Raw genomic sequence first — 27,652 nt, forward strand, 5'->3', positions numbered from 1 at the left:
TAACAGGTATCTGAGAGGGCGACCTGCTTGGAAGACCATAAGGGGAGGAGTTGAGCTCTCTCTTTGACTTCTGGGAGACCACAGGCAGGTGCTGGGGCTTTAAGCAGGTTAAATGTGCATGTGTTCATGACCGCGCATTTACACTCGGGGGGGCTGTGCAGGTTCTCTTCAAGCTGCCCCAGTTGCAAGGTTAATTGAGCTAATAAATCAGTCAAACATGACAGGTGTTTAAGGTCTCTTGGCCATGGCAGTGCAATAGAACAGGAGCAAGAATTCAAGGGTTATTAAGAAAACAGACTAGGGACAATCAGCAAGCACCTCTTCTGGTTCTGCCTCTGGGGTTTTCCTTTTTAGCCTGGAAACCAGGGCTACGTATGACACTTGTCACTGAGCTATTACTGGAAAGCGGTGTCCGTGGGGCGAAGCCACTCTGGCAGCTTCCAACAAATAGTGAAACCACAATAAATGGGGATATTTGGTGGGGGGCGGCCTCAGAGATCACAAGAAAAAGACAAGGCATCATTATCATAGCTCAGGACCTATGGGAGTCTTTTTTTTTTTTAGGGTGCTGAAAAACAACTCCACAGTCCTCACAGTGGGGACATTTATGGGAGGGGTCTTTAAAAAAATGAGGAATTTTCAGAAGGGAGTGCTGGAGAGGCTGCCTGTGGTTTAGCAGCTCCTTTAACAGAGGTGCATTTTGTCTTTGCAGAGAAGAGGGCACTGTTTTCTCTTTATCTCTATGGTGTGGGGCCTCCTCTCCTCTGAATGTTGACATGACCTAGAATCTTGGTGTGTCTTCATTCAGCCCTGGTTTGTTTCTCTCTCTTTCCATTTCCCCCTTCCTAAGAAGAGGCCGCTGGATCAATCCAACACCCTGTTCTCGCAGGGGCCGGCCAGATAACGCGCAAGCAGGACGTGAGAACGCAAAAGCCCTCTCCCCTCCTGTGGCTTCCAGCAAATGGCGTTCAGACGCATTGCTGCCTCCGACCATCAGGGTCGGTTCCTCCTCTGGCCCAGGCCCCCCTGTTCTCTTCCCACGGGGCAATCTGCATTCCTAGGCGCACAGCGCATCCCATCTAGACGCGGCTTGTGGTTTTTCTGCTACTTACGGGATCATGAGTCGGCACAGCCGCTGCATTTCAACATTTATTATTCAGATAAACACGCGACCCCTGCCGCTTCCGATATTGGTTACAGGAGTGGGATTTGATTTCCATCCTAATAACACTTGGGCGCTGTAAGCCAGCAAAATACCCATGGAAGGGGAGCTTAAGCCGCCAGATGCCGCTTCCTGCCCACCATGTTGCCTTAATTGTTCTGCAAATGATGGCACTTAAGGATTTAGTCTCGCTCGAGGTCCCAGCTGTGTGCCAAACAAGTTGCTGTTGCTTCGTCTGCTCGTGAGCTCAGCTTTAAGAGACGAGGCCTGCTGTTCAATCTGAAAACGCAGGCTCCCTCCAGCGCCTACCATGACAATATGGGGTTCAGAGGTGTCTCTCTCTCTCTCTCTCTGCTCACCCTCTGGTTTCCATTCAGAACCGCTTTAATAATTTGCTGCCTCTTTGTTTTGATTTTTTAAGCAGCACTGAAGTATGTTTGGTGGTGGTTCCTCCCATCTGTAACAAAGCTGGAACGCAAGCCACCCTGGAGTGAAAATGGGCCCCTGGTGATGGATCAGTCGGCTGGCGATTTTGGGGAGGAGGCGCAGCTTGATAGCAGAGCACATGTTTGGCATGCAGAAGGTCCTCCTGGGCCCAGTTGTCACTGGGGAGGGCAGCCTCTGCCCGGCCTGTACCACTTCAGGCTGCTGGTGCAGGTTCACACAATCGCGTGTTCATACAACATCATCTCTGCCCATTACAATGTAAACCTAGATGTTGGAGAGAAGAGTTCTAGCCTAGCTTTCCCCTGACATCTCAGCTTTCTTTGTGCCGGGAAATTTTTATATGGGAGGAGCATTCAGCCATGCAAGTCCCCACTGGTAGTCTGAAGCAGTACAGCCCTGGCATCTTGGCTGTCTCAATGAGAAGCAGGCGCATGTCGGGCACCTCCTGTTGTGCATCTTGGGGATAGGAAAGGGCCTCCGTCTAAAACTCAGGAGAGTGCCTAACTTTCAACACTCGGTATCCTCAGAGAGCAGCAGCCAAGGACCAAATGCACCTTTTAAAAATCCCACTTCTAACGCCAGCTCTGAGCTCCATGCCATCTCCCATTCAGGTAGCTAACTTCCAAAACATTTGCTGGGGGGGAAATCCTAAACTCTGTGAATGTTTATTTTTACTTTGATGAGTCTCACTTCTGTTTTTAACGTCCGTGTCTCTTAAACCTGGCAAAGCTGCTGGTGCAGACAATATTTCACCCAGGCTTCTTAAGGCCAATGTTGATTGCTGGGCTCCAGTGCTTGCTGCCTTGTTCACCAGCATAGATTAATCGGCTACCATCCCAGAGGATTGGGGACTAGCAACCATCATCCCAATATACAAGGTTTATTTTTCCTTTGATGAGGCTCACTGCCATTTTAACCTCTGTGCTGCTACCATATTCCTACATCATCTTCCTTGATTAGTCAAGGGAAATTCCAGGCAGTCGGAGATCAGGCGGCGAATGAAGTTATATGATGACACCGCACAGCAAAGCATATCTCACTACCTGGTGATGTCACTGAGGTTATGCCATGATGCTGCCTAGCCAACCAGATTTGGTTACATGCTGACAATGCCATGAGCAAAGTCAGTTCTTTGAGGAAACATCGCTTTCCGTCTGAGTGGACACTTTCACCAAAAAACTCATCAGCAAGTTTCATCAAAAAGGTTTGCAGCATAACCCTTACATGCCGTGCATTTAAATTTATTAGCCACGTCCTAATAAAGATTCTCTAGGCAATGTACAAGTTACATAAAGCATCTTTCAAAACTACAAAACTCCCACTAGAAGCTGAAGACTGAAGCAAGTATCCAGCACAAATTCTTTTATGCAACAAAGGCTACCATGGAAAAGTTTTTAAAAGCCACCCAACTATCCTCAAATAGCAGATACCCTGCTAAACATTATTTTTAATTACAAGCTATAGGCCATTTATATTGCAAAATGGCTTCTAAGGAGCTCCAGAAGGAAGTTCAGTAGTTACCCTCGGTGCCAGAAGCCTGAGAACATGGGGACTGCAAAATGCTGGATTCTGGCCTCATGGCTCTTGATCCACCTTTCCTGGGCTCTGCAAGGAATCTTGTTTTCATGCTCGAAATTCCAAGGTGCCGAATGCAATGTTAGCTCATGCTACCCATTGAAGCTAGTAGGATGGATGGCAGGGAGCCCAACAGCAGGTGGCGCCAAAGCCAAGAAAAGGCAGAGCCAACTCATTCCAGTTTTGTCCCCTTGCTTCTCTCCCTCCCTGCTGAACTCTACAAGGCCAATGCTGAGTCTAAGGGGAAGAAAGGCAGCGCCCCCACTCCCTGGACTGGTTGAATAGCAAGGTAAGCGGAGTTGGGGCCAAGTGAGGGCAAACAGGGAGTTGGGCACTGCCCCATTCTAATGAACCAGCAGCCTCCACTGGCATCAAGTCAGAATCGCGGAATTGCAGAATTGAAAGGGGCCCAAAGGGTCATTTATTCCAGCCCCCTGCAAAGCAGGAATCACAGCTAAAGAATACCTTGCAGATCGCCTTCTGGGATGCCTCAGTCTGTAGAGCACAAGACTTTTAATCTCAGGGTTGTGGGTTTGAACCCTACCTTGGGCAAAAGATTCCCATGTTGCCGGGGGTTGGACTAGATGACCCTTGGGTTCCCTTCCACCTAGACAATTGTATGATTCTGTGCTGCATAAGGAGAAGGTGGGGTGACAAATGCCCTTGCTCCAAAGTGGAACAGGGTGCCTCTGTGACAGGGCTGCCAACTTTTCTCTCTCTGCACTGGCTCTTGGGTCTTTCACAACCGCCTGACACACAGACCTTTAGTAGGTGAGGATTCCTCTTCCGTCTCTTGACCTCTAGAGGAGGAGTAGCCTCTCCTGTTGGATGCCTGGATCCCAGGCAGCTGTGAAAGGTGCAGGCATTTCAGTACAAGGTTTGCACCCCCTTCTTAGTCGGAGGCACTGTGGGAGCTTCTCCACGGCAAGACGTTACAATTGGGGATCCTCTGGGTGCAGAACGGGGTTGAGCCACTAAAGTTCCTTTCTGTCTTCTCTTAGCGCTGCCCATCAGCTCACTTCAAAGAACATGAAGTTCTGGGAAACAAAACACAAAAAGGAGGTCGCAATCTTCTATTTCGTCACAAACCGAGAGGCATGAGCTAGAGTAACATAAATGGGCATACACATTTCATTGGGGAAGAGTTACCAGCTTGGTTCCAGTTCTCAGGGGAAAGGGGAAAGCGAGTCAGTGCAAAAAAGTGCCAAGCTGTTCTTGACTCGTGCATCCTTTTTTTGGAGGTGCTCATTGTCCATCTGTGGCTGCTAAAGGTAGCCAGCAGAGGGCGCTATGAGCCTGTTGTCATGCGGGGGGGGGACGCATACCCACAGCCAATATTTGGCTGATGTGCAGGAGTCTCTTCCCTGCTGTTAGGAAAGGGGTTTAAAGGAATAAATTTGGGGAAAGAGCCAGTATCATAACACTGTTGAATCCAGACTAGAGAGTCTCAGTCCCAGGGGCTCTAAATGCTGCCCTCTAGTCTTCTCCACCTGGCTCTCAGAAGTCTCGGGGGGGACGGGGGGGACACTCCTCACTGACTCTGCTTTCCCCCCAAGTGTATTTGCCTGGCTGGAATACTGACTCACCGAGAACACACAGTGGCAACGATCCACAGCTTCACCACTTACCAGCAGGAATGCTGCAGCCAGGAGCAAAGCCCTCTCCTCATTGCTCAGGTCTGCTGCAACTGCCGGAAAGAGAACTGGGTATTATTCACAAGAGGACAGAATATTGCCACACCAAGGACACTTCCCTGCTCACTCCTGGGATGGGGTTGCTAAGGCCAGCTTTTGTTTTCCAATAGCTTTGACCATACGCAGATGGCCTGCCCCCTGAGAAGGGGGGGAGTCTTTTTCAAGAGTGGGGTGAAGTTAAAGGGAGAAGTTATCTCTGAGCATGCACAAAGAGCCTTTCTTTTGAAGAGGGAGCCTGCATTGAGCTAGATCTAATGCTTTCAAATTGTGAAATTGGTCTCGCTGTGATGGGAATGGGTCGGTTCTAAGTGCTGGGAAGAGAAACCTCTCTTTCAACTTCCAACAATTGTCTTTTCTTGGGTTCAAGAGATGCCGTTCCCACTTACTCAACTCCTCTTTATCAGTGCAAGGCTAGGAATCAAGCGCTCCCATTTCCATACTGATTGACAATATGGAGGGTTCTACATTTTCCCAGAGTTGCACACCTTCCCCCGGTCTAGCAGAAATTCAGAGCTCTCTTCTGCCACTTTCACAGTCACTCCTGTGCATGTTTTTTTTCCCGCAAGGAAATCACCCAGAACTCAGACAACTTTCTCCCTTGGAGGTTAAAGCCTGCAGCCAAATGGTGCTATCTAGAGAAGGCCGGTTCTCAGTTTCTCAGTTCCCCAGTCATAAGTTACATTTGCCAAATTTCCAAATCAGTCTCCATTATTTTTAAAAGTCCTCATTAAACCCCACCAGCAAAACTCTCCTAATGTACATACGTTCCTATGCAGTTTTCCCCAATATATACATTCTGCATAGCCATTTCTCCCAATATAGCACATTTGAAATGTTATCTTCACCAACGTATGCATTCTGTGCACACCTTATGCATCTTGGTACACATTACTTGGCCAGAGGAACTCATTGTGAAATTCAGGCAAGTGTTCTTTCAAAAGGCAGCCCTGTTTTGATGTTGAAGCTTGTGTGTTGTTTCTGGAACTACGAATCAGGACGGTTCACCCTTACAAGCACAAGCGAAATTGAATTTCTCCTGTCCTTTGCCCAAGAGGAGTAAGTGTCCCTGTGGCTTCTGAGTGCTGCAGTATAAATGAAGAACACTCAAAGCCCAGCAAAAGGCATTTGGATGACAAAGAGCGAGTGGACATGCATCAAAGGATTGACAGATAAGACCTGGGAATGTCTCTCCTGCTATTGGAATGGAATACCCATCAGAGTCTGAGAAAGGCAACATCCTTCAAAGCTAAGAGCTGGGCTAGAGGAACTTGCTGGAGTCAGTTTTGCTGCTTGGATAACAGGAGAAATCTGTCACAGAGGCAGAAAACTGTGAGGTGGCTGAATCACAGAAATTGTAGAGTTGGAAGGGACCCCGAGGGTCATTGACCGAGGGTCAATGCAAGAATCTTTTGCCCAACCTGGGGCTCGAACCCACAACCGTGAGAATAAGAGTCTCATGCTCTGTTGACTGGGCACCTCAGAGTGTGGGGGTTCTCTCTAGGGAGCTGGTGCAGGCATAAACTTCTCACTTGCTTGCTACTGAGCTCCACTGAATAAGGGGTTTACTTCTATGTAGAGGGGAGGGAATCCGACAGGTGAACACTTTCTGAATCAATATGCCAACTGAAACACCGCCGTTTGCACTTCTCCAAATTTTGCAGTGCAGTTCTCCAGCCAAGTGTTGCATATAAAGACGTACCGTATTTTTCGCTCCATAAGATGCACCTGACCATTAGACACACCTAGTTTTTAGAAGGGAAATGCAAGAAAAAAAATATTTTTAAAGGGAGCGCTGAGCAGAACCTGTATGCATCCCAGGCTCTGCTCAGCGCTCCCTTTCATGAGTCATGTGGAGTGTGTGTGTGGTGGCTCTTGTGGGCTTTTCCTGCCTGCCTCCCACCTGCATTCGCTCCATTAGACGCACACACATTTCCCCTTACTTTTTAGGAGGGGAAAAGTGCATCTTATGGAGCGAAAAATACAGTATGTACTAGGCTAAAGCGTGCATTAAAACACATATGTTAGTGGAAACAGGCAGGCAGAAATGCCTTACCTAAAGGCACCCCCTAAATTTGTTGTGGGGTTCCCCCCCATACAAAGAAACATCTGAAGTAGATTGGGGGATTGCATGAGGGACACAGGCCCAGAGGAGAGGTGGGGAAATCCTCTGCACAAGGAGGCTTTGCAGGAACAGCTAATCATCAGCACCCACAAGGTCCATTTGAACAAGCCCCACCCTCACTTGCCACCCCCCAGGTGTTGGATATCACGTGTAGGGCAGGTGGGCATAGCCTCCCTGAATCAGCCTCATGGTCCAGATGGAGAGGTCTGGCTTGCCTGATTATGCCCAGCGGGTGGCGCTGTGGGTCAAACCACAAAGCCTAGGACTTGCCGATCAACAGGTTGGCGGTTCGAATCCCCGTGACGGGGTGAGCTCCTGTTGCTCGGTCCCTGCTCCTGCCAACCTAGCAGTTCGAAAGCACATCAAAGTGCCGCTCCAGCGGGAAGGTAAACGGAGTTTCCGTGTGTGGCCCTGGTTCACCAGAAGCGGCTTGGTCATGCTGGCCACATGACCCAGAAGCTGTACGCCGACTCCCTTGGCCAGTAAAGCGAGATGAGCACCGCAACCCCAGAGTCACCCGCAACTGGACCTAATGGTCAGGGGTCCCTTTACCCCATCTCTGCTCTACAAAGACCCCTCGAGTGTTTTGTTTCTGTGATACGTGTTTGTGCATCACAGGTAAGAAGTGTTTCCCCTTCTTCTCTCCCCTCTCCTCCCCTCTAGCATGCTAACAATAATTTAGAGGCACCCTGAGCACTTCTGCAAATGCTAAACTAAGGACTCTGATTTTTTAATAATATTAGCATAATATTGGTAGACAGCAGAAGACAGGAGTGCCTGGCGTGCTCTGGTCCATGGGGTCACAAAGAGTCGGACACGACTAAACGACTAAACAACAGCAACTAGACAGCAAGTAGATGTCTCAACTGACAATCAGGTTGCAATGTTTTGTGCTCTGCCCAAAAGAGGACGGGAATTCTCCTACCAAAGTCCACTCCAAAGGACTCATGATCCATGTTGCGTTCCTCCTTGAATCCCGGCCACTTCTTCCAAATAGTGGCTACTACGCTGTCAGTGGAGGAGCGAACCTGCAGAGAGGAGGAGCAAAGGTCATGCTCAATGATCAACATGGGAGAAGCTTTCATTGAACGCTGCGCTGAGCTGGGAGCCAAGACACTTTGCTACCTGAGGCAGAGAACAAGGTGCCTCAGATGGCTGCTGACCCTCACATCAGCAATGTTAGTGGGAGAAAGTCCTCCACACCTGATGGAAGCAGGCTAGCTTTCAAAGCTCTGGGAAGACTGCTCTGTCTTCCAAAAACTCAGTGCCACTGCCCATTATGTACTGCCTGAGACAGATGCCTGACCTTGCCAAACGGTAGGGCCGGACCTACAGGAAACCATCTCCCCACAATGATGTCATTGTGAGCAAGCACCCTGGGCTCTCCCTTCTTGAGACAAGGGTGCTCCAGCCGGGCTTTCATTGAAGGAGCAAGTCAAGGGTGTGGAGCTAACTTTGAAAGGCGTCAACAGCCCATGGCAAGATCACAGGGCTCTTGAATTGAAGTGACACTCTGTCATCCATGGGTGAATGATCACATCAAGTCAGCGGAGCTGTGGTGATGATGAAGTGTCGTTGGGAAGATAATGAGAGTGAATGGAGTGTTCCCTGCCCTTGATTTCAGGCAGCCTTCGCCAACCTGGTGCCCTCCAGATGTTTTGGACTACAACATCTGGCGGGCACCGGGTTGGCGAAGGTTGATGTGGTGGGTTATTTCCAACAGCACCGCTGGGACTTGGATGGGTGGAAGGGCCTTCTCAGGGCCGGATTAAGACCCTTATAAGCACTGAAAGGATTCTGGTGCCCCCATATATATAAAATTCAAAATATGAACCACAATAAACTGTATAATAAATTTCTACTTTTTGAAACAAAACGAAACCTGCAGTAAGATGGAAGATATTGTTTATGTCTGTATACTTTGTATCTGGAAAAAATTCTCCTACTTTTTGTAATTGCAAAGTTCTTTGACCTGATCCTTAAAACTAATCTAACGTCACACATCTGCTTCTATGCTTAGTAGAGATAAGTATCCAGCCTGCTTTGTGGCACAGCTGTTCTGCCGGTAATTTTTAATATACTTTTTAATATATAATATAGCTATGAAAACGAACACTCAGCTGAGCATTTTGTGACCATTAACGTTAAAAAATGTATGAAAGCAAACGTCTACATTTGGAAAGGCATACTCAATATTGTCTTCTACAATTACTTTATAAAGTTCAGCATGGCTGAATCTTGTTTTTACACGTACATATCATTAATCTCTATTATTACTATTATATTATTGTGTGTGTGTGTGTGTGTGTGTGTGTAATTTATTATGGGATTCTTTATTGTGGAACCTGGTTCAGCTGCACCCTGTGGCCCATGGTGAATTTCTGTAGTGCCTATTATTATTATTATTATTATTATTATTATATTTCCATCCCTGGGCCACCACCTTCCACCCTGGAAGGAGTGTTGATCTCTCTGACAAAGCAAAAGTTACTTTCCCCTTCTGAGACGCCTTGTTTCCCATCTGTCATGGGCCCCTCAACCTCTTTCCGTACCTGGAACTCCTGTTCGGAGAAGCACCGTCTAGGAATGCAGGAGCCATAGATCTTCATGGTGGCAAAACCACAGGCATCACTGACTTCCAGGAAATGGGAGAAGGTGCCGCACCTAAGCACATCAGCGGGTGAGTCTTGTGGGAGGCACAGAGACAATAGAGGGGAGCAGCTGTGGGTTGGGGATTGGGATAAATCTCCAAGCCAACAGGACAGAGGAAGCCCATCCACTCCAACAGGGGGTCAGTTCATACTGCTTTGTTCAAATGTCGACAATAACGCAGAACTGGAGAACTGAGATTGGCCTTGTTTACAAGGTCCACACTTTCAGTTCCATAGCCACACCCCAAGACATTTCATTTCATTGGTATATTTTGATAATTTATATCCTGCTTAATTTACAGTGGTCTCTAAGACCCAGTACAGTGGAACCTCGGTTTTCGAGCATCTTGGAAGCCAAACGTTTCGGTTTTTGAGTGCCAAAAACCTGAAGTAATTGCTTCCCTTTTCAAACGTGCCTCAGAAGTCAGTTTCTGCTGAATGTTTTTCTATTTTCTCAGTGGATTTTGCTGACTGCCCATTGCGCCTCGGTTTTCCAACGTTGCGGAAGTCGAATGGTCTTTCGGAATGTATTGCATTTGAAAACCGAGGTTCCACTGTACAATAAAAGAGTTAGAATGATTAAAATTAGAATTTGGTTAAAAGCCTGCTGGAATAAATAGTTTTCAGCGATGCCTGAAGTTCAAAATGGAGGAGTCTTCTCAGCATAGGAGTCAACTCCTAGGGGTCGTGGAGGCATAATAAAATATTTGAGGGGGCCGGACCCCTACTAAGCTGATAGGCATTCCCATTCAAATGGTGCGTATGCATTGCATCATGTGATTGAGGGCAGGGCTTACTTGGGCCCCTGCAATATTTTATTCAAGTTAGCACCCCTGCCTGTCAGAAATCAACTGGAAGGGAAGTCCACAAAATTGGACCCACAATAGTAAATGCAAATCTCCTTATCCGAGCCATGGGGTACATCTAACAGTGACTCCCCCATGAGATCAATAAAGAACATAAGAGATCAGGCGGTCCCGGAAGTATCCAGGAAATCAGTTGTCCAGGGCCTTGAATCTCGTCTGCTGGCGTATGGGCAGCCAGTGCAAGCTTTTGAGCACCTGGTTAATGTGCTGGAATGGTTTGTCCCCATCAACAGTCCAGCTGCAGAGTTTTGCGCCAGCTGGAGCTTCCAGATCAGGCCCAAGGACGGCCCCACATTTTCAAATCAGAGCAGAGTTGCAAGATATTGTTGGACTCACCCTGATCCAGATGGGACAGTAATCAAGGATGGTGGGAGAATGTTCCCCACCGTCCTGAATTCGAGTGTGACCAAGAGACAGACTAGAATTGACCAAATATGGATAACTAGAGGACTGGCACCTAAGACTCGAAAAGTGGAAATTTGCCCAAAAACTTGCTCCGACCATAATGCTGTGAAAATGGAGATGAAACTAACACCAATCGGTTCCTTCAGATGGAGGATGAATGACACCTTATTTAGAGATCAAGAGGTTGTTAAGAAGGCCCAAAAAACCTTGAGAGACTATTTTGAGATAAATTTGAATACTATTATTGAAAAAAGAATAATCTGGGATGCAAGTAAAGCAGTTATGAGGGGGTTTCTGATCCAACAGAATACAATAAAGAAGAGAGCCCAAAATGAAAAAAAAAAGATAAAATTTTGGAAAAAATAAAAGAGGGTGAGAAGAAACTAAGAGCGAAACCAAAGTCACAAGAGATTCTGAGAGACATAAAGTTATATCAAGTGCAACATATGAAGATGATGAACCAGGAAATTGAATGGAAAATTAAACAAATGAGACAAAAGACATTCGAATCGGCTAATAAATGTGGAAAATTGTTAGCTTGCAAATGAAAAAAAGACAAAAGCTCAATACTATCACTAATTTGGAAGTGGAAGGAAAGAACATTCAGAATCCAGTGGAGATTCGAAAATGCTTCCAGAGGTATTTTAAACAGTTATATACACAAGGGCCACAGAAAGAGTTTGATATAGACCAATTTTTAAAAACAAATGGATTACAAAAAATCTCTCAGAAAAATAAGATAATGCTGAACCATAAAATTACAGAACAGGAGGTAGAAGGTGCCATTCAGAATATGCAGTTGGGTAAATCTTCAGGGCCGGATGGTTTAACCTCAAAATATTATAGATCTTTGAAGGATTGGTTAATTCAGCCACTAAAGGAGGTTTGTAATGAAATTTTGGAGGGGGGAAAAGCGCCAGAGTCGTGGAAGGAAGCTTATATTACACTTATACCGAAAACTGAGTCGGAAAAGACACAACTTAAGAACTACCGCCCCATATCCCTGCTCAATGTGGATTACAAAATATTTGCTGATATTTTGGCTAATAGATTAAAAAAAGTATTAGTGGAAGAGATACATAAGGACCAAGCTGGCTTTCTCCCAGGTAGGCACTTGTCTGACAACACGAGGAACATAATCAACATTTTGGAGAAGTTGCAAGTGAATATTAATACTAAAGCAGTTTTAATTTTTATAGATGCGGAGAAAGCCTTTGATAATATTTCTTGGAATTTTATGAAGAAAAATCTCCAGGGGATGGGGGTGGGTCAAGGGTTTGAAAATGGTATAAGTGCAATTTACTCAGAACAAAAGGCTAAGCTAATAGTCAATAATGTGATGACAGAGGAATTTAAGATAGAGAAAGGTACACGACAAGGCTGCCCAATTTCCCCATTACTTTTTATTTCGGTCCTGGAGGTTTTGCTAAATATGATTAGAAGGGACCGTCTGATTAAAGGTATCCAGGTCGGAGCCAAACAATACAAATTGAAAGCTTTTGCAGATGACCTAGTTTTGACGTTACAGGAGCCAGAATCTAGTATGAAAAGAGTATTAGAACTGAATCAAGAATTTGGTCATGTGGCAGGATTTAAGCTGAACAAGTCAAAAACTAAAGTTCTTGAGAGAAATTCAACACCGATTGAGAAAGAGAGGTTTCAGAAGGAGACAGGTTTAACATTAGTTAAGAAAGTAAAATATCTGGGGGTTAATATGACTGCTAAGAACTTAAATTTATTTAAAGATAACTATGAGAAATGTTGGACAGAAGTGAAAAAAAGACTTAGAAATATGGTCAAATTTGAAGCTTTCCTTGTTGGGTCAAATTGCAGCTATAAAGTTGAATGTATTGCCAAAAATGTTATTTCTGTTTCAATCATTGCAAATTTTAGACAAGATGGACTGTTTCAAGAAGTGGCAGAGAGACATTTCTAGATTCGTCTGGCAGGGCAAGAAGCCCAGAATAAAATTTAAAATATTAACTGATACAAAGGAAAGAGGCGGATTTGCCCTGCCAGACCTTAAACTTTACTATGAATCAGCAGCATTCTGCTGGTTGAAAGACTGGCTGCTTCTTGAGAACACAGACATTTTGGATTTGGAAGGTTTTAATAATGTTTTTGGGTGGCATGCATATTTGTGGTACGACAAGGTTAAAGCACATAAAGCATTTAAAAACCATATTGTCAGGAAAGCATTGTTCAATGTCTGGATAAGATACAAAGACTTATTGGAAAATAAAACCCCAAGGTGGTTGTCACCAATGGAAGCAAAGGCTCAGAAAAAGCTCAATATGGAGGCCAAATGGCCGAAATATTGGGAAATTCTGGAACAAGAAGGAGACAAATTGAAACTGCAGAGTTTTGAGAAATTAAAAGATAAAGTGCGAGATTGGCTTCATTATTATCAAATAAGAGAGGCCCATAATTTGGACAAAAAAATTGGCTTCCAGGTGGAAAAATCAAAATTGGAAACAGAACTGTTAGATCCCAAAACTAAGATACTTTCAAGAATGTATAACTTGCTGTTAAAATATTGGTCATAACATTATGTTTGCTGACTGGGAACAGTTGTGGACCACCGGTATGAAATTTACGGCATGTAATGCCTTGAGAGAGAATATTATGAAAATGATATATAGGTGGTACATGACACCAGTCAAGCTTGCAAAAATATATCATTTGCCTGATAACAAATGTTGGAAATGTAAAGAAAATGAAGGTACATTCTTTCACCTTTGGTGGACGTGCCCAAAGATTAAGGCTTTCTGGGAGATGATCTATAATGGAATGAAAAAGGTATTTAAATATACCTTCCTGAAGAAACCAGAGGCCTTTCTTCTGGGCATAGTCGGCCAATTGGTGCCAAAGAAGGACAGAACTTTCTTTATGTACGCAACAACAGCAGCAAGAATACTGATTGCAAAGTATTGGAAGACACAAGATTTAGCCACCCTGGAAGAGTGGCAGATGAAGGTGATGGACTATATGGAACTGGCGGAAATGACTGGCAGAATCCGAGACCTGGGAGAAGAGTTGGTGGAAGAAGATTGGAAGAAATTTAAAGACTATCTACAGAAATATTGTAAAATTAATGAATGTTAAAATGATGATTGGATTGAATTGGGGGTATTAGCAACAAAGTTAATAAGAATATGCAAAAATGAATTGATAATGGATGAAAATATAGAGGTATAATATGCTAAGATATAGAGTTAAGATAAATGAAAGAGGGTAATGATTTGCTGATTTGATTACCTAAATGGGAATACAAAAAGGGGAGGTGTGAGGAGGTCAAGGAAACAAGTTAATGAGCATAAAGTTATAAAAAATGGATTTGTTTTTAATTCTTTCACCTATTCGTTTTTTGTATGTTGTATTTTTATTTGTATTTCTTCTTTTTTATGTACTTTTTTTAGGTTTTCTTTTTTTTCTTTTTCTTTTTGTTCTTTTCATATGTTCTTTTTTGTATTTTGTAAACTGATGTTTTTGTAAAATTCTAATAAATATTATATATATAAAAAAACAAGAGACAGATCCCAGGGACTGGTAGGCAGATAGATCCCATCCAAGAAATGTACATGATGGATTATGTTTCCCAGCAGGCAACAGAGCTGCCTTAAAAGTTAGGCTCAGGGTATGTAGCAGCCGAGAATATTTGGGCATCTCATGCATGCTCCAGTGGCATGGACAACTGCTCACCTCTGAACCCTCCCGCCGCCCTTGTCTGAACTGGCTGCACACACACACACACACCTCTGGCGCACGGTGCCGATAAGCCGGTTATCGCCAGTGAAAGCCACCATCTCCATCTGGCAGCAACGGAGACAGCCGAGGCCCAGTCGGAAAGGTCTGCAGAACCACAGGACGACGTGGCCTTCCTGATCTTGGAGGCAAAGGTGGCAGGGGCGGGCAGGGCCACACAGGTGAAAGCAGCAGTTGTTGCATTCTTAGAGGAAAGGAGAGAGATGCACAGTCATGGCTCAGGCATGGAACCTATCCCCCTCCTGCCCCAAAGGGGGTGCTGTTCTGCAGGGACTGCTATGTGTTGGGCATGAGAGGCCGGTTGCTTTTTCAGCTGAAGGCTCTGCTGCTGCTGCTGCTGCCGCCAGAATTGTAACAATTTTTTATATTCATATATGCATATCGAGACACACGAACTCTCAGGGCCACCCCTACGTGCAAACGTCTGGCTCGCCTAAGACTTTACAGAACCTTTATTCCAGTGCTTTTTTTCTTTAAAAAAATATGTTTCGGGGTACTCTCGTTTTGACTCAAGAAAATCACCATTTTATAGTTCAAATCAGGAAAAATAAATACGGTAAATGGACCAAAGTACGAAGATTCGCAAGATGTTTAGGGGTATGCGTACCCCTACGTACCCCCAGAAAAAAAGCAATGCTTTATTCTCAGTAATGATAGGACTTATGGGTGGAGAATATTTTTACATATCTTTGTTTGTTTTTTAATTTTTTATTTGCAGTTTTTTATGTTAACATTATTTCCATACACTCCAAACATTTTCCATATATACAATACTGGGGTTATATAAAGCCCTCGGACTCCCCCCTCCCCCCACCCCCCTGCTTTCCATATTTTACCCTCTTTTCTTGCATATAATTATAATTATCCAATCTATTTCATCTCCTTATTTACTTTTACATATCTTTGTTATTTGTAAAGGGAATATTTGTATGAACAGATACTTTTATGTGGACCTGCACTGCAATTTTGTACTTATGTCCTTCCGGGCTGTGATGCTGATAGTTTACATTCTCTCTCTCTCTCTCTCTCTCTCTCTCTCTCTCTCTCTCTCTTCTTTGTTATGTTTGCATTTCTTTAACACAATCAATAAAAATATTAAATACCAGAACTGTACTGGTTGTTGTCTGTATTTTGTCATAACATAACTATTTAAGTATAATTTTCTGCAGGGTTGTTTAAAAAATAAATAAATCCCTGATTAATACAGAAAGGGTGTGTGTGGAATGGATTTATGAATGAACTCTTGCAAAATGGACACAGGCAAGAAACAGAATGGTACTAGGACAGAAGCAAATTATTATTACGACTACTGTTTTTTTCCTGCTTGAAGAAAATGGCTTTGAGTTACAAGGAAGAAGATTCCAGCTCAAACTCAGGAAGAACTTTCTGATGGTAAGAGCTGTTCGACAGTGGAACAGACTCTCCCAAGAGCTGGTGGGTTTTCCTTCCTTGGTTTTTAAGCAGAGTTTGGATGGCCACCTGTCAGGGATGCTCTGGCTGAGATTCCTGCATTGCAGGGGGGTTGGACTAGATGACCCTTGGGCTCCCAACTCTGCAATTCAATGATTCTACACTGTTATCATTACTATTACTACTGCTGTTGCTGCTGCTTTGCCCTGGGGCTGAACCTCCTCTCTGTCTCTTTCTGATGTGGGAACTCCCAGAAATTCAGAGTCTGTACTTAACCTTCGGTGGCCAATAGCAGGAGTCCCCTTTCGCCAGCTGCGCCTCTGATGATGTAGCTTCCTCTTTGGGAGCTGCTGACAAGTCCTGCAGCAAGAAGGGGGCACAAAGACACCGGAAGCCGCCTTAGGCTGAGACAGACCATTGGTCCATCTAACTCAGTACTTCCTACACTGACTGGCAGCAGTTCTCCAGACTGGGCCGGAATACCGGACTAAATGGACCTTTGTCCTGATTCCACAGCCAGGTTCTTGCTCGTGTTCTCGTGTTCACACTATGCGTTAGAAAACATTAACCAGCAGTTCTGGGTCCTTGCCAGGCTTTCTGGGGGCTCTGTAGTCAGTCATTTTCAGGGCCAAGGAGCCAGTCATCCTAGGCTTTGCACGACAAATGTCCTTCTGACTTGTGGGATCACCCCCAGAGCATTTGCCGACAGAGGAAGACAACACCCCGCCCTAGTCATTTCCCTTTGGCATCCCTGCTATAATATGGTTACCAGATTTTTTTCAATGAATCCGGAGGCACTTTTTTTTTTTTTTTAAGCTGAGTAGCAACAGGGAGTCAGAAGTGGGAGTGGTGAGGCAAAAGACCCTGGTCCCAAGCACACATGCATATTGTACAAAGGTGCAAAGCCCTTCTTTCGCACCCTTTTGCAGAGTTTTTTTTTTAAACTGGGCAATGGTGCACCACTCGCCCGTGACTCCGAAGCTCCCCCGATCTCCTTCCCCCTTCCCCCTTTGTTTTGACAGATCAGGGGAGGCTCGGGAGTCACGGGTGAGTGGTGCACCGTTGCCCAGGAGGGGCCAGCCTGTTAGTGGGCTCTGGCTGGCTTCAGGAGCTGCTCGCTGCCGTGGTGCAGGAAAAATGGCGGGCACCAAGGCACCAAGTAGCTCCTGAAGCCAGCTAGAGCCAACTGCGCTACCAGGATGCTGAGCCTGCTGCTGCCATGTTTCCTGGGAACAGTTTTGCAAATCTAGGGACATTCCGGGGACAGAATTTGTCCAGGGACAGATTGCAAATCCAGGGACTGTCCCCGGGAACCGGGGACGTCTGTTAACCCTATGCTATAAAGGAATGCTTAAACAGGGAAGCCATCCTATCAGGCGGTGACCGTTAACTCTAGGCGAGGGTTCAATTTTTCAATTTGAGGACCATATTTCCTCTCTGGGGGCCACATGCCTGCAGTGGGTGGGGCCAGAGGCAAAGGGAGGTGGAGCAATGGGCGTGACTCTTGCCTTTGTACAGAAGGATACATTTCAGCCATGCACAAACCATAGGTTTCCACACAAACACACACACCTATCTTCATCCAGGCAAGCAAGCAAGCAAGACTACATTTCAAAGACCCTTTAGCTTTACCCTATTATTATATCTCAGCCAGTTGAAAGCACTGAGACAGTAAGGGGTGTGGCTTTGGGAAGGTGTGTGACCAGGAGAGACACCCGAGGGCCAGATAGTGTGGCTGGGAGGGCCACTTGCCCCGCCCCCTGGGCTTCAAATCCCCCACCCCCTGCTCAAGTCTCCTTGGGCATCAGGTCCTTACCGTGGCGCTCAGCCTTGGAGGTGATGCAGAGCTCTTGGGCCCCGGCCAGTAACTGCAGTCCAGGATGAGGGCCGGCCTCTCGGTGCCGCGAGGGACCCAGCTCTCCTTCTTGACCCCCTCCGTAGGCTGGTGGCACCAGAGGTAAATCCAGGGCACCCTGGCACTTTGTTCTGGAGGGCGCTGTTTCATAGCACATCCAAGCCTCTGTGCTGCAGTTGTACCCCTTGATGCCCCAGGTGTTGACTACCTGCAGGGGGTGCCTCTGAAGCCGTGTTGAATCTGACCCAGTAGCCAAGACGTCACTGGTGCAGCCTTGAGATGCCTCCCCAGCCAGGAGCTCTGGGGCATCATCCCACTTCAGTGGCTTGGCCACGGATTCAATGTGTCTCTCCCGTGTCAGGTGTCCAAAGGGGGAAGGCTGGGAGTTTATCACAGACATCTCAAGGAGATGTGGGGCTCTGGAAGCAACAGCCCCGGACCAGGGAGGAGGCGGCAGAAGGAAAGAAGAAACATAGACCGCAGAAACCCAGACGGTTGGCCCAGCCTAGGACAGAGACTGCCACCTCCAGCAAACCCAGCCTCTAATCTCCGTCCCCATTCCTCCTGGTGTTCCCATGCCAACTACCCGGATCTGCCCTGTTGTGCGGGGACAATGGCGTCACTGGAGCGCAGAAGGGCATGTGCATCAGATGAGGAGGTCAGAGGGCGTGAACGGCAAAAGGAAACTTTCCAGAGGTAGGGACAGCACCGGATTTGGGCAGTGTGGGCGGTTCCACCACACAGGCTAGTGTGCCAAGGGTACTCAAAATCGGGAAGATCCATAACTCAGAAGATCTGTTTTGAGGCACCACATTTTGGCCTCGCACAGGGCGCTGTATTATGAAAGATTACCAAAGTCTGCCCCGACAGGGAGATCATAGAATTGTAGAGCTGGAAGGGACCCTGGGGGGTCATCTAGTCCAACCCTCTGAAATGCAGCTAAAGCCTCCCTGGCAGGTGGCCACCCAACCTCTCTTTAAAAACCACAAATGAAGGAGAGTCCACCACCTTACAAGGCAGTCCATGTCAGTTCTTTGAGCCAGAAAGCTCTTATAACAACAACAACAACAATTTATTATTTATACCCCACCCATCTGGGCGGCTTCCAACAGAATATTAAAATACAATAACCTATTAAACATTAAAGGTTCCCCCAAAAGGCGCCTTCAGATGTCTTCTAAAAATCTGGTAGTTGTTCTTCTCTTTGACATCTGGTGGGAGGGTGTTCCACAGGGCGGGTGCCACTACTGAGAAGGCCCTCTGCCTGGTTCCCTGTAAGTTGGCTTCTCACAGCGAGGGAACCGCCAGAAGGCCCTTGGCGCTGGACCTCAGTGTCCGGGCAGAACAATGGGGGTGGAGACGCACCTAATGTTTAATTGGAATCTCCTTTCTTGTAACCTGAAGTCATTGGTTCAAGGCCTACCCTCCCGAGCAGGAGAAAACAAGCTTGCTCCATCTTCGATGTGATAGCCCTTGAGATACTTGAAGACGGCTCCCATATAAGCTTCTCCAGGCTAAACATAACCGACTCCTTCAACCGTTCCTCATCAGGCTTGGTTTTCAAACCCTTGGTCATCTTGGTCGCCCTCCTCTGCACACCTTCCAGCTTGTCTATGATGGTGGGGAGGTATTATTTGTGGGGGTGCTGAATGCTCACATATTCCATGCATTCCATTGCTCCCTGCTTTCTAGGCTCCGTTCTCTTTATCTTGTCCCAGTCCTTAGCAAACCCCAGAACCACCATGTTGGAAGGGGAACCCAGCTCCCAGCCATGTTGACAACACAGGATGTCCCTCAAAAAATAATGCAGGAAAGGATGAAGAAAGATTACAAAAATTAGGGCTCTTCCATTTAGAGAAAAGGTGAGAGGAGACATTAGAGGTGTATAAATTTATGCATGGTGTGTAGAAAGTGGACGGAGAGGTTTTTCTTCCTCTCTCATGACATTATAGCGAAGGTTTCTGGGAACAAGAAGGAGGCACTGGGGAGATGTCCATGCAGCGCAGGCTGGAAGAGGCTGCACAGGGAGACCGGGGCCCATGGCTGACCACTGCGTTGGACCCAACCTTCCTGAAGCTCTGGGAGGAGCAATGAGAGACACTCTTGGGGCGTAAGGTTCTGTACCCCCTGCACTGAAGGTTTTAGGTGTAAATATGTGTAAAATAAACCATATTTCTTAAAGACACTAGCCTCTGCTGTGCCTGAACTTCCCAACGGAAGCACAACCCTGGGTGAGCGCCTGGAACCCCCTGGAATTTTGCTACCATTCGGCAGAGATTCAGAATGTGCAACTTTCGTAATAATATGCATCTTTGTAAGCACTGCAAAATTCAATTAGTGTGCATTTCAGATTGCTTTGTATAACGATGTACAGGTAAGTTTTTAACGTTTGGTGCTTTACAGTGTTTGATGTTTTCATTTCCTGGAAGCCACCCAGTTAGATGGGCAGCATATAAATAAATTATTATTATTATTATTATTATTATTATTATTATTATTCCCACACTGGCACCAAAACCGATAGATATGTCTTTAAACGTGATCTGAATTTCTTTCCCTTGCTGTCTTTGAAAAGGAAGGTGGAGGGAAAACCTTGATTGGTTGGCTCCTCCTCCTAAGATCTAGGGCTCCACCTACCCCAGCAGACTCCGCCTACTATTAGCCGCCCCACCAGCCTCAGTGGTCACCAGTTGCCACTGCTGTATTGTCCGTGTCCTGAAGTCTCCGTGGCTACAACACCTTCTTGCCCTCTGCGAATTCTGTGGTTTCATAGAATCATAGAATTGTAGGGACCCCTGCAAATACAGGGAACTCAGTTAAAGTTTAAGTGGACTGTTGAGAGAGAGAGAGAGAGAGAGAGAGAGAGAGTCAGTTTCTAAACGCTCTTTCCCTCTCAGGAAACGACAGCAGCCCACCTTTCAAGAACGCAGGAGCAACAAATCCCAGGATCAGTCTAGATTAATGACAGGGACTTTATCTAAACCCTTCTCTTTGCCTCTCGTTCGCTCACTGTCATTACCGCTGCTGGCCTGTTGCACCTGCCACAGCTCCGGGGAGCGGCAGGCAGGCGATTTGGCAGGTCCTCGGAAGAGTTATCCGCAGAGAGGGCCTTTGAGACGGCTGTTTTGACAAGGCCTGGCGAGGGGCCAGGACAATATAGCGGCACGGGGGCAGCGGGAAACAGAGCTGCTCTGGCCTCGGGGCCTTGTTCTGACAGCAGCAACACCAACCTGTCCAAATGGCCGTGTTTGAGGAGCTCCAGTCGGGGGCTGCAGGAGCGAGATAGAGCAACGGGGAAAATAAGCTTTGGGCCCAAGCGAGGGAAGCGGCGTTAACTGCAGGGTGCGGGGATAAAAGGAGGAGGCCTCTCATTGGACTGGAGCAGGGTTTGAGAGATGGCTAATCGTCTTTCGCTATTGACTGGAGAGGAACAGGAGCTGGGGACTGAAGGAGCAAGCGGCAATGCAATTTGTCTCTCCTGCCTCTGCAAACAGCTATTCAGGGGACAAGGAAGCCAGGGCTGCGGGCCTTGATCTGTCCAAGAGTGTGCTCTGCCCAAGAACCACAGCCCCTCCTTGCTCCTATAGCAGGCCTCACCTTGTGTTCTTATCGCATCCGGGTTAAGGACGCATCCCAGGCAAGAAAGAAACACAGAGCATTTGAAGTAAAGCTGGACCTAGGGACATACAACTGATTTTGGACTCACAGCTGTCCATGGAGGCGCGGGTTAATTCTGTGTCCAGGGCAGCTGTTTACCAGCTCCATCTGGTACGCAGGCTGAGACCCTCCCTGCCCGCAGCAGTCTCGCCAGAGTGGTGCATGCTCTGGTTATCTCCCGCTTGGACTAGTGCCATTCTCTCTACATGGGGCTACCTTTGAAGGTCACTCAAAAACTGCAATTAATCCAGAATGCAGCAGCTAGACTGGTGACTGGGAGTGGCTGCCAAGACCATATAACACCGGTCCTAAAGGATTTCAATGGCTCCCAGTACGTTTCTGAGGACAATTCAAAGTGTTGGTGCTGACCTTGAAAGCCCTAAATGGCCTCAGCCCAGTATACCTGAAGGAGCCCACCCATCGTTCAGCCTGGACACTGAGGTCCACCTCCGAGGGCCTCCTGGCGGTTCCCTCACTGCAAGAAGTGAGGTTACAGGGAACCAGGCAGAGGGCCTTCTCAGTAGTGGCACCTGCCCTGTGGAACACCCTCCCACCAGATGTCAAGGCAATAAACAACTATCTTACTTTTATTTCCCAGCCCCAGCCCTTGCTGGGAGACAAAGGCCACCTTCAGATGTGTGTGTGTGGGGGTGTGTCCATCCTGTTTATTTTCCTGCTGGCAATTCCACTGGGCATCTGCATGAGTTTCTCACATTCCTTTCACATTGCCTTGTGGAACTGCGGCCTTTGGACATTTGGTGCCACTGTGCCTCAATTCTGTTTGCACCTGCCATTGGACACGTTGCCACTCTTTATGTGTGCAATCCATTCATGAAAATGGCAGGAGGGAATGCTCTGCCAGATCCCTACCCCAAATTCCCTCCACAAAGTCTGGAAAAAATGACAATGCAAAACTCCTGTGATATTCATTTCCATGTTGGTTGCTTTTAGAAAAAGCCACAAAGGGGTTGCGAACTGGTTGCTTCCAAAAGCAATGGACACGGAAATGAGGGCTGCAATTTTTGCTAGGTTTCCAGAAGTAGCTTTCACGTCGTGTGAAAGAGCACATAAAATGCAGAAATTATCAGGTAAGTAAATGTTGGGGAAGAGGAATGAAGTGCTGCCTGAAGGCAGTCAAATATCTGATTAATGGACGACCCCCAGGTAATGGACTACCTTTAAGGCTGCAGCTTTTCCAACGTTCTCACAGGGAGGGGACAGTACTGTCTGCCTCTCTTAGCTTCAGCTGTTGGCTGAGGAACCTGGGAAGGCACTGACGGGCAACCCTGCAACCCACCAAAAAAGGCAGTCCTGGTGTGCCCACCTGCTAGAACACGTTAGCAGACACTAACTTAAACAAGAAGGCTTTGTGGCTTTGAGGGAGGGCCAGAGCTCAGTGATAAAGAACATGGTTTGCATGCAGAAGATCCCCTTTCAAAGGTGGGGTTGGAGGAGACTCCTGCCTGAAACCCTGGAGAGCTGCTGCCTGCCAGTGTAGACCATATTGAGATAGATGGACCAATGGATATGGAGTCTTCTTGCATTCCTATGGGACATAATTGGCCCCCAGCAGAGAAGTCCACCAAGCACAGAGGTTTCAGTCGAGAGACGGTGCCGCCACGTGGCCGTTGAGGGGTTGCCGCTGCTGCTGCCACTGCTGCCGCCACCCCTACACCTCATTCCTAGGGGAGGTACAGCTTGGGGTCCCCTGGGAAGGGCTCTGCAGGAGCCTGGTTAAACTGCGCCATCAGGAAGACGCCCAGCGTCCCACAAATGAAGATGGAGGCCATGAAGAGGAAGCAGACGCGGTCAATGACCCGGCCCACCAAGATCCACTCTTCATTCTCCTGCAAAGAAGAAGACACCAGACAGGATGTACGTTAGAATTGTTTTCGGTGGCTCGGAGGTGTGCAAGTTGTCCAGCAGAAGAGGGCGTGGAGGCTGCCATAGGGGTCCTTCGGGCCTGACAGCGTGAGGGACGGGACTGAGGAGGAATGGTGGAGTCCACCCCCCCCGGCACTTCCCAGAGAAGAGGGAGACAGCCTAGATTTACAACAGTTGTTTGCAGACGGTCTTAGCTCAGAGGCTGCAGAGGGGAGAAGCTGGGAAATATTGGGAGAGGAGGAGGAGAGACAGCTGACAGACTCGGTGTCTTTAGAAAGCATACCAGATTTCCCCTCTCCCAGGACCCGGCGGGCATTGAGAGTAGGAGAAGAGAAAGCTCAAAGGCAGAAGGCACAGATCAGCCACTGTAGGGATGACATATAATAGGAGAGACGGAAGGTGTGGAGTTTTACTCAGAGCAACGCCAATACTGCAAGAGAAGCACTTTTCAAAGCCTCTTTCTGTGATTATTGAATAAAAGACTTGGTAAGAACTCTTCTTGTTTATCTAATTCTTGGTTGCCCACCATAGGACCCTCATACCTACAGAACCGCCTCTACTGGAATGTCCCACGGAGGACCTTACGGTCTTCAAATAAAAACATCTTGGAGATCCTGGGCCACAGGGAGGTTAGGCTGGCCTCAACCAGAGCCACGGCTTTTTCGGCCGTGGCCCCAATCTGGTGGAACGCTCTGTCACAAGAGACTAGGGCCCTGCGGGACTTGACATCTTTCCACAGGGCCTGCAAGACAGAGCTGTTCCACCAGGCCTTTGGCCAAGGCACAGTCTGACCCCCCTCCTTTGGTAATCCTCACAGAACTCTAGCCCAATGGTTGCCATTAATTTGATTCTGAATTGATTTTAGAATGAATTGATTTTAGAATGTATTTCAATTAATTGATTGTGATTTTATGTAAACGGTGTTATTTTTACTGTTGTTAGCCGCTCTGAGCCCGGCTTTGGCTGGGGAGGGCGGGATATAAATAAAATTATTATTATCATCATCATCAGATTTCCTGAAGCCTGACAGACAGGAGCAGGGCTGAAACAAAGCAGTCCCCTTTTGCCTGTCACCCCAACCACAGGCAGCCAAACCTTATTTTCTCAGAATCCTACCGGAAAGGACGCTGTAACACCCTTGTCCACGGGACCTGTGGGAAATTAAAACTAGCATTAAATTACCCAGGGGGCTGTTGTAGTGGTGGAAAGAGGTGAAACCAGGGGTGAGGAGGAACAGTTACCCCCTCTCTCCCCAACCAATTTCATGGCGAACATTCCCAACGGAGGATTCTCAACACAGTCCTTGCCTGGAGCCTCTGAACAGAGGAGAGAGTGTGTTTGTGTGTGGACAGTATGGGGCGGTCTTGTTTGGTTTCTGATTTTGTGTTTTTATACTGTGAGCCGCCCTGTGATCCTCGGATGAAGGGCTGCATAGAAATTTAATTAATAAAAATAAGAATGGTGTCATTATACAGCTTAGTCACTGGGTGGCGCTGGATTTAGTTGTACCTGGGTGGAGTTTCCTGTGTCTGTTCCATTCTTTTTCTTTAGGGACAATAAAGTTCTTGTCTTGCCCACTGATTTGTAAGTCCTCTATCAGTTCCAAAGCACGACGTTGGGGTCTTGGTGTTCCTTCTCCACTGATTCATGACCCCCTGGTATGGGTTTCCTGGGGGTGGTTAGGTTGCCTCCTTAGCTCATTCTTTCAGCCCTCTGGCTTATGCTGCAGCCACAACCCCTTCATCTCCTGGTTCTCCCCACCATTTGGGGCAGCGGAAGGCCTGCTCATTATTCGGTCGGGTTTCACTCGGAAGCTGCGGCTGGTGCAGATTTTAGCAGCTGGGTTGTTGACTTGCACAGTCTGTCAATGCCATAGATAACACCCCTGCCAAGGAGCCGCTTTACTAGCTGCTGATATGTTACTGGGCACAATTCAAGGCTTTACTCTTAGCATTTACAAGCCCTGAATGACTAGGGACCAGGTTACCTAAGGGCCTGCCACACCCCATAGATCCCCGCTTGGCATATGCCCTCCTCAGTTGGGCAACGCTGGGAGCACCACATACCCCAGAGATGCACTAAAGAGCACAAGAAGAAGTGTGGAGAGAAATGCCTGATGAGGGCTTTGGTTAGACAAGATGAAAGCTCACAGCTGAATGAAATACGAGAGGCGCCATCTGCATTGGCATGCGGACGGCTTTTGAAATCGCACCTGTTCGCACAGGCATTCCCTTGAACTCCCGACCCAGGCCTCCCGTTTCAATCGCCGTGCTGTCTTAATGGGATTGTTTTATTGCCCTTTTCGATTATGGGTTATGCTTTTATTTAAATATTGTAGCAGAATTATTTTATGGCGTATTTTAACAAGGGATGTTTCAACGTGTGAGTAGCTGGGATTTCATGCTTTGCAATCCACTCAAAAGCCTTATTTTTTGGCATTAAGCAGTACATAAATTAATAAATAACCATAAACAATAATGGTAAACCACTTAGAAACCTGTTTCGGCATTAAGTGTTACATAAAATAATTAATTAAATGAATAAATGCATACCTAAACAATGTGTTAATTGCCTCTGCTTAAAAATACGTTTGAAATGATATTAGGGGAAAAGGCAGAGCACAAATCAATCAATCAATCAATCTTCTCCTATGAGTGCACATTCACACATGCAAAACATTGCTTGATGCCACAGTCAGCAGGAGACGAACATGCCTGGGTGAACAGGTCCCTAAACAGCTGTACACCTGAGATGGCAACTTACACTGTCAAAGTCCTTCTTCTCTTCCAAAGTCTTAGCAATGTGGTTGCAGGCATCGACACAGGCCTGGATCTCCGGAGCAGCACGGCGCAGACTGTTGCAAATCTCCTGGGGACTTCCGTTCTCTAAGCTGCCTCCTGGGAATGGGGAAATGTCAAGATTGCAGAGGAAGAATCTGAATAGGAGAGATCCAGTTGGGGGCCCAAACAGCTTCCACACTTGACCCAAGAGCATGCAGGAAAGACAGAGGGCAGCATAACACTAAGATGCTGGTTTAAAAATGTTAAAGTCTTCTGGCAGCCCCTGGTATGAGTAAACTGCAGTTGAAATAATAGAGAAGGATGGGTTTTAATAGCATTTTTAAAGTCTCCTCCACATGATGAAGAGGCAATCTGCCTGCAGGGCGTGGCCTAGCTCAGAAGAACTGCCCAGAAAGAGCAAGGAAGAGGATGAAGTGAGCTGGCAGAAGCAGCTCTGGGGATTTAAAGGGGGCTGATGCTGTTTGCGGATTAGCACCGCCTGCTGTGTGCTAAAATGCACTTTTAAAAATACTGTAAGTCTTATGTTCTTTTTCGCTATACTCCTGCGCTGCTCTTGCAATTTGTGGCTTAGTCTTCCTTGCTTTTATTATAAATCAATAAAAGAAAAAGAAACCCTATAAGTCTCTAGCAGTGCTCTGCTTTTCCCCCCTTCTTCTTCTTTTTTTTAGGAAAAAGGGTGCTGGTCCTCACCCTGAAGTTGTTACAGTAAGTGCCACACATTTGGGGGGAAATGTGCTGGTCCTGTATCCCACTGAGTACCCCCAGAAAGAAAGCACTGGGACTCTAAAACAAGAGTTTGTTGTTGGACTACAACTCCCATCAGCCCTGGCCAACAAGGGCATTGCTCAGGGAATGATGGGAGTTGTAGTCTATCGACATCTGTGGGAAGAGAACACAGGCTCCCCAGTCCAACTCGAAGAGGGCTCTGAGCTCGTGAAGGCTGAGGGGCGGGGGAAGAGGAAGAACTTGAAACACACCCCCACACCCACACCCGGGAATGTAAAAAGGTGAAAAACTTCTGGGAAATGATATATAACGAGATGAAAAAGATGTTGAAATATACATTTATTAAGAAACCAGAAGCATTTCTACTGGGCATTGTAGGAGATGATATAAATAGAAAAGAATGTAAGCTGTTTTTATATGCAATGACGGCAGCAAGAATATTGTTGGCACAAAAATGGAAGCAAGAAGAACTACCTACGAAAGAAGATTGGAGGATGAAATTGATGGACTACGCAGAATTAGACAAATTAACAGGAAGAATTCGAAACCGGCAGGACCAGAGCTTCACAGAAGATTGGTGTAAATTTACGGACTATTTGAAAAGTAATTGTGATGATCAGATTACATTTGTA

The 27,652-nt window shown here is 46.7% G+C and overlaps 2 protein-coding genes across 2 annotated transcripts in view; both read right to left on the reverse strand.

Moving 5' to 3' along the window:
• Positions 1-4,001: 4,001 nt before the first annotated feature.
• On the reverse strand, positions 4,002-18,975 carry LOC128414883 (phospholipid scramblase 2-like). The gene is made up of 7 exons (XM_053390813.1): positions 17,914-18,975; positions 16,374-16,457; positions 14,679-14,871; positions 9,553-9,664; positions 7,926-8,028; positions 4,813-4,871; positions 4,002-4,221 (listed from the first exon to the last, which is right to left on the reverse strand). Exons 1-7 carry the CDS (start codon positions 18,350-18,352, stop codon positions 4,195-4,197), a joined length of 1,017 nt encoding a protein of 338 aa, XP_053246788.1. The 5' UTR covers positions 18,353-18,975; the 3' UTR covers positions 4,002-4,194.
• A 3,554-nt stretch (positions 18,976-22,529) lies between these two features.
• CHRNG (cholinergic receptor nicotinic gamma subunit) overlaps positions 22,530-27,652 on the reverse strand; it is a 29,993-nt gene continuing 24,870 nt past the window's right edge. Inside the window, exons 11-12 of the mRNA XM_053390814.1 lie at positions 26,257-26,390; positions 22,530-23,456 (exon numbers count right to left, since the gene is read on the reverse strand). Of these exons, the coding sequence (XP_053246789.1) occupies positions 23,292-23,456; positions 26,257-26,390 (299 nt within the window). The 3' untranslated portion in view covers positions 22,530-23,291. The remainder of the gene's footprint in view (positions 23,457-26,256; positions 26,391-27,652) is intronic.

Source organism: Podarcis raffonei, chromosome 5 (genome assembly GCF_027172205.1).
Source record: "Podarcis raffonei isolate rPodRaf1 chromosome 5, rPodRaf1.pri, whole genome shotgun sequence".
NCBI lineage: Eukaryota > Metazoa > Chordata > Lepidosauria > Squamata > Lacertidae > Podarcis > Podarcis raffonei.